Here is a 7,370-nt window from a genome sequence, read left to right as displayed (position 1 = left end):
AGTCACCAGTTATCATAAAATCTCGTTTTATTGTCACCTCCAGGGTGCTTCCCCCCATGATGTTGCTTCTAAATGAAAGCACAGTTTGTAGACTTGAATTGTCACTTGCCGATAAAGAATAGATTGGGCACAAAGTAGACAACAGTATGGGAAAGGGGCCGGAACAATTGGAACAATTCGCAGTAATAGAGTGAGCAGATCAGACAGCAGCAGTCAGCTGTTGGCGCACACTGCAAATGAACGCTGCCTGGGTTAAATGCTTATGCTAGTTTAGTTTTTTTTTTTTTAAGATAGGATCTCAAGTGTCCAGGGCTAGCCTTTAGCTCTGAGCCTAGTATGGCCTTGAACATTGTCTTCCTGCCTTCACCCGAGTACTGGGATTACAGGTACGTATTCCATGCCCAGGATGGAACCCAGGATTTCATGCACCCCGGGCAGACATTGATAGCTACATCTACCTGACTCTGCTATGTTAAGGATAACCATTCCAGTACCTGGGGGACAAGATACCAGAACCACTAACAAACTGAGTTTAATCAAGGAGTTAGGAGAAAGAGGCACTTTTAGTCTCAAGGAAGAAAATCATGGGTTGTCAGAGCAGGGGAAATATAGGTCCAGGAGAAAAAGGCTGGCCAACAGATGGCCCATGGATGTAGGACCACACAGACTGTTTTAGGCCTCACTAAGGGAGGTGTGTAGCTCACCTTCCTGGGGGAAGGCATCCACAAACCTGTCATCTCACAATGACAAAACGTGGCACTGGCAAGAAAACTCCATGGATCAAGGTGCCTTCCATCAAGCATTGGGACCCACATATCGGAAGTAGAGAACAAATCAACTTCACAAGTTGTCCTCTGACTCCCACATGCACACTGTGGCATGCAGCCACACACACATAAATAAATGAACAGCTTTTCGTATCAAAATGTTTGCCGAAAGCTATCCAGTAACCAGCTTATTATTCCGTGCCGCAAAGGGCAGCACCAGAGTGACGTGCTGACGGAGGCCCCTGAGCTGACTGCTAATTTGGGCCTCGGCCTCAAAGGTGTCCCTGAGACGGTTCTGACCTGAGACACTGACAACATCGGAGGGGATGGGGGTGTGTGTAAACATGAGCATGGGAAGGACCCTCGCTGCACACAGGGACATGGCAAGCCAAGTTGGGTTTTCGAGGAGGGCTGTGTGAAGATGACTAGGAGAGCTTCCAGCTCTCGAATAGCTTTTTACAGGGTAGATAACTAAGACCACAGACTCGGGTCTGATGGGCACAGCACTGTTCTGTGGCAGAGTTTTCACTAGGAAGCACTCTCGTCAGATGAGTGGGATGGAAGGCTACCTCGTTAATCCTGAGCCTGAGGGCCAGGAATCCAAACAGTATCTCTAGGTGTCCACTCATCCTTCCGTGTGCCTACCCTAGACCGATGGCCATTGCAGGGAGGAAGGACCGGAGGGATCAAAACTGCAACAACAAAAACCCGACAAAAATGTCAAGTGGCTGGCCGCCTTCATATCGCTGCTTGGTGATGAGAGCTGTGTCAGATGGCCTGACCTTGTTTACAGCAAGAAGACAACACATTCACCAACAACACTACAGACCACAGGGTCACCCAGTGCCTAAAGGGGCAGTGGTGCAATACAAAGCTTGTTCCTTAGGTTTCTGTATTCAGCAGACTGGGTACTTAGCCTACATGGAACTTTCACAGAAACAAACACAGGCTACACCTAGGCTGCTGTGTGCAGTAATTTCACACAACTGTAAACAGGGGCTCTGCCACACACAGAGGGTCACTAAGAAAAACACTAGACCTGGATGGAGTTGGGAATTTTTCACTCACTGCCTTGCCTCTGATAAGCTAGGCAACTCGGTAAACCAGTTCTCGGTGGTTTATACCCAGTAGCCTGGGATGTTTAGACAGGACCTGAAGGAGGCGTAAGGTGTGAAAACCCTCCAGCCTCCAGCATGCATTGCGTGCTCAATCAGTATCAGCATAAGGAGTAGTAACCCACACAGAGCTCACTTAAAAGGGTAGCTTGTCACAGCCATCTCACAAATGGAGGTTCTCAATGCTAGACTGTTGAGATCACAGGTGTGTGTGAGGCAAGAGGTCAAGGCTCATGCCAGTGAGCACAGAGTTCATGTGGAAGAGAACTTCTTTCTTCACTAGACAGTGTAGTGTCCATAAAGTAGCTCTTAAGAGGTTGAATGCCCACATCTCACCTTTAGAGCAGAAGGCGAGAGCAGGCACTGTTCTCTAACTGGGGGCTTAGCACATAGGCTCACAAACGGTGGCAGCCTTCAAAGGACCAGGCTCCGAGGACCTTCACTCTACTCAGTCAAGACACCCGAAGGGACTGAAATGCAGGCAGGAGGAACCAGGGATGCTTTGGGTGAGGTATACATAAACCACCCAAATGAGTGTGCTAACTAGACCAGTGGTTCCCAACCTTCCTAATGATGCGCCCTTTGAATACAGTTCCTCATGTTAGGGTAACAACAGACCATAAAATTACTTTTGTTGCTACTTCATAACTGTAACTTTGCTACTATTATGAACTGCAATATAAATATCTGATATGCAGGGTATCTGATAATTGATCCCTGTGAAAAGGTCATTCAGTCCTCAAAGGGGTTGTGGCCCACAGGTTGAAAGCCCCTGAAATAGACCATCTTCTAGAAGGCAGTGATGCTCATTCAAGTCCCCCCTGCTAAGGCACTCTGGACTCAGGCTGGCCACTTCAGTACAGCAAGGAAGTCGGCATTCTTTAGGTGTTTTGTCAGGAAAACCTCACAGGCTTTTGGCTAAGTGAGCGTCAATCATTCATTGAATGAACAATTAATTCTACCAAGGGTTGAAGAGCAGGAGTGATGGAGCACTGGCCTGGTATGCAGCTCGGTTCCGAGCACAAGGTGCACATACGCAGACGACAGCCTGTCTCTACAGAACTTCCCACTAGTTTACAAAGAACAGAAGATGGCACAGTGACTCAATTCTGGTGCAAGTTGAATGCATTCTGAATCTTTAGGGCACAAACAGCTTCCTTCTACCAAGTCCCTTAGATGAGCAAGGATTTGAGAACTAATTTTAATGTAACAGCAAGACCAGGCATGGTGACACGTGCTTGTAAGCTCAGTCCTGAGCTGGACTACAAGTTCAAGACCAGCCTAGGCTACATAGGGATATATTTTTTACTTTGTTTAAAGTGATGGCAAACCTAGGAGCTGTGGTGACAGAACCACCCTGTGGCTACTCTAGCCCACTGCCAAGCAGAGGTCAATGAGGTAAAGGAAGAATTGAGTTATAAGGGTCCATGTGGGGAGAAGCCATGGAAAATTACCTGTCTGCCATCCCCCAGAAAACTATACTTGAGCATGTTAGGCTGAGTGTTCATGGAGCAGTAAAATAAAGCACCAAGCAATCGGCTCAGATGCTAGCTTCTTCCCTGCTCCTGCCTTGGAGAACACAGACACAAATATCCTAAAACAAAGGCCAGCTGAGCTGTGTAAATGGCAATCTTCAAAATGTTCAAAAGTGTTAACGCTAGAAGAAAAATCCTTTAAAAAAAAAAAAGTCCAGTGAGCCACCAACTTCTGAGGCCTGCCTGCGAAACAGCCACGCCACCTGTGAGAACTTGGAGGGAACTCCCATCACCTCCAGCTACACTACTGCCCACAACTAGCAGTCCCTGCATGGGACTGAAACTCACAAGAGGACATCACGGTGGGACACATCGACAGGACACACAATCACACTAAAATAAAATCTCCTGATCAACTCTTTGGGGAGAGCTTCTTTTAAAAATACTTTTTTAAAAAAATCAAGGACATTCAAAACATCAGGTCTTGGTGATTAGAGTAGTTAAAAGTATTTTTATTATAAATTTCAGGATCTAAGAAGTAATATTACATGACTAAGATAAATCTGAGATGACTTCTTATCAAGCATGTGTGCCTTGCAGGGTGGCACTGTGTCCTCAGGCATGAGAGAGACAGGTCCTCCCCCCACCTTCTTGAGGGATGGGGTCAGCCAGGTGATACGGGATTCTGCTGAGTCCCACTAGCTACAGTGAGTGCATAGGGTCCTCTGGGTCTGTTGCCTGGCACTGGGCTGAGTTCAGGCCAAGAAGTCTCTTGAATGCCGAAGACCAAGCCAGAACCTCAGCAGCAGTCTTGGTCTTAAATTCAAGTTTCTGTCCCACTTTTCATTTAAGTGATACCTAATAATAAATGATAAAGCTTTATCATTTATTTCATGATTTATACTGAATAAGGGTTATGGCCCAACTGATTCTGTAAGCCAAAGGATGACACTGCTTTCTACACGCAGAGACCCACAGAGAAGCTGATGATAGTCCAATGCTCAAGAACAGGCAGTGGGAGACACACCACACTAATCCAGGCTCTGGATGGCGCGGATGCCATCAGAGGTGTCATTGCTAAATCATAGGCACGTGGGGTGGCTGGCTGGCTATACTTTTAAGAGGTCAAATAGACCTTGACGGGTCATGTCGACCACGTTCCTGCCTCTAAGACCAATGACTGCAGCTTCTACCCTGCACTGGCATTCAGACTGGGGAACCCTAAGTCTCCTATACAGCTTCAGTGTATTTATCCCTTTTCTTGGGACAAGGTTTCACCAAACAGCCCCAGATTGTCTTGGTATATATACCAGGCTAGCTTTGAACTTGGGATAATCTCTTTGCTTCCGCTTCCTAAATACAGGCAGGTGCCACCACGCCTGGACTGGGTATTTATCATTTTAAAGGTCCCTAAAGGCATCATCTTTGAAAGATGGAGCCGTGGGGAGCTTCGGGAGCTTGTTGGGTGGGAAAGAAGTACAGGGTGAGACTGCCCTGCTGCAGTACCTGAGAGGTGGTGTGATGCGGGAGAGAGCACCTCACGATACAGAATGGGGACCAGAAAGAAAACAGCTGCAGAGCACGGTCAGCTCACCTGCCCCGAGAAACTGCAACAGGATGAACAGCAGGCCGTCCCAGCTGCAGGTTCCTCCCCCAGAGTCTCCTAATTGAACCCTATCCCTTAAAGTAGTGGCCCTCAAAAGGGAGATGACTTTGTCCACGGGGGACATTTGGCAATGTAGGAGACATTTTTGGCTACCATCACTGTAAGTGGGTGCCAGTGGCATCTAGTGGGTAGAAGGCAGGGATGTTGCCGATCATTACATAATGCACAGAGCAGCCTCCTACAGAGAATTACTGCCCAAGTTGACTAACCTGTTGGAGGTGGGAGTTTCACTCTTGCCCTTCTGAATCTAGCATGAGCCAAGGCCCTAAAATGACAACCAGGCCAATGTGAACACTGTCTCAAGACACTGCCACGCTGAGCTGAAAGCCCAATTCCTCCAGTGTCCTGCAAATGTCCAGTAGCTGCTGGCAGTCTAAGTTCCAGTGAATACAGCTAAAGCCGTAGGTCTTTCTGTCTTGTCTCATCTGAAAAGACTGTTACTTTCTTCTTAAAGCCAGTGCAACTCCAACAGCCACTGCCAGGATGGCCACCGCAGCAGCCCCACCAAAGAGCAGTACGGCCTTGCCCTCGGCGGGCAGGCCACTCTTTGCCCCCCTGACAGCGGCGGCCTCCCCAGTGTGGCTCTTTTTCCTGCTCCCGGCTCTCTCCTCACTCAGCTGAGCGGCCCCCTCCGCCCTCTCCACAGCCTCGGGTCTCGCTGTTACTGCTTCCAGCTCCTCCTCACCAAGCTCCACAAACACAGACGGAGTGGGGCTCGTTTTCTCAGCTCTCATCATTTCTGGGGCCTCCACGGTAGGGACCTGTGTGAGCAAGGGAGCAGCCGCTCCCGGGAAGGCCTCCTCTGGCACCTCCTCCTTCTCCACGTGCACGATGTCAGAGTTGGACGAGTTGTTCTCACTCTTCTCCCCAGCCCCGCTGCTGTCTAAGCTCTTCACTTCTTCAGGGTCCATTGCAATCTGCTGCCAGGACTCGGGCCCGAGCGACACCGGGAGGCTTTCTGTGTGCCAGCTCTGGCTAGCAGACAGTGAGACGGGAAGGCTCTCCGACTGCCAGGATGTTGTCACTGTCGGGGATTCAGGGGGACTAACTTGTCCGGAGTTGTCACTGGGCAGTATATAAATGTCATTGCTATCTTCCGCAATGATCCCCGGGTATTCCTCCTCCTCAGGCTCAAGACTAAAGACACTGCCCTAAAACACAAGAGGGGACCACACAAAGACCGTTAACAGTGAGAACGTGTTAACCTAGGAAAATCATTCTTAGCTAACCTCAGTTTCAGGAGTAAATAAACTCCTGGATCCCTACAGTGTCTGAGCAGAGAACACCCATCTGAAGGAAAATGTGGAAAAGAGTTTTACTTTATTTCCTTTTTTTGAAAAAAAATGCTTCTACTAGAGTTGGTTTCAAAATACCCCTCCCCCTTAAACATTTTCTTTTAATTAAAAAAAGATTATCCATACAATATATTATGATCACACCTTTTCTCTCCCCCAACAGTCTCAATATTCTGTCCAGCCTCAGCCTTCCAAGTGCTGATATCACAGACCTGTGCCACCACAGCCTGCTAAATGGCAGAATTTTTAGTTTAGAATTTTAGTTTCCTTGAAACTAAAAAATTATAAATTGATATTCATTGTGTATCATATACAGCCAATTAACTCAAGTCAGCAGAGAAAATGGAAATGAGATATTGCACTCTTGAAGGTATTGCCACCGAGTACCCTGCCAGGACCGAGTGCTAGTGCAAGCTTATACAACGGGTCTGTGGGTGTGAGAAGGCAAATATGGAAAATCATGGCATTCCCGCAGTAATGGCCATCAAGAAGGAACACGGCAGCCAAAGCACAGAGCTCCAAAGGGCTGGCAGGGAAGAGCTAACTGCTTACTCTGCACTGTGTATGGGGAGGAGGAAGTTCAGTATGAGTGACTGAGCTAGAAATAAGGACTTTAATCTATAACTAGTGGTCTCTCACACTGACACACAATAAAAATTTTTTAAAAAATCACACCAGGAGTGTGATTTAGTCCCAGCACTGGGGAGGCAGAAGCAGGCAGAACTCTGTGGGTTCGAGGCCAGCCTGGTCTACAGAGTGAGTTGTAATAAAGCCCAGGATACACACAAAAAATCCTGTCTCAGAAAACAAAACACCAAACCAAACCAAAAAACTAACAAAACAATGGTATATAAGGAAATAGGTATATAATAAAACAATGATTATACATTAATTTCTAATATAATACACAGTACTATACAGGCATTGGTCAGGGCTGCACTGTGAGATTTTCTCTCAGAAGCAAACAGGTAACAAATAAAGAAGAGGTGCTGCTGAGCCTGCCGGCTTCTGAGGATGAGCCTAGCCTTCGGGAGGTTCCTCTGAATCTCAAC

General features: G+C 47.5%; 1 protein-coding gene across 3 annotated transcripts in view; it reads right to left on the bottom strand.

Moving 5' to 3' along the window:
- Positions 1–9: 9 nt before the first annotated feature.
- Bcl2l13 (BCL2-like 13 (apoptosis facilitator)) overlaps positions 10–7,370 on the bottom strand; it is a 56,637-nt gene continuing 49,276 nt past the window's right edge. For all 3 annotated transcript variants that reach the window (XM_006506814.3, XM_017321842.1, NM_153516.2), the window contains one exon: positions 10–6,174. In XM_006506814.3, the coding sequence (XP_006506877.1) occupies positions 5,461–6,174 (714 nt within the window). In that variant the 3' untranslated portion in view covers positions 10–5,460. The remainder of the gene's footprint in view (positions 6,175–7,370) is intronic.

The sequence above is a fragment of the Mus musculus genome, chromosome 6 (assembly GCF_000001635.26).
Source record: "Mus musculus strain C57BL/6J chromosome 6, GRCm38.p6 C57BL/6J".
In the NCBI taxonomy this organism is placed as follows: Eukaryota; Metazoa; Chordata; class Mammalia; order Rodentia; family Muridae; genus Mus; species Mus musculus.
Note: the sequence above shows the minus strand (reverse complement) of the source record. Positions and strands in the feature narration are given on the sequence as shown.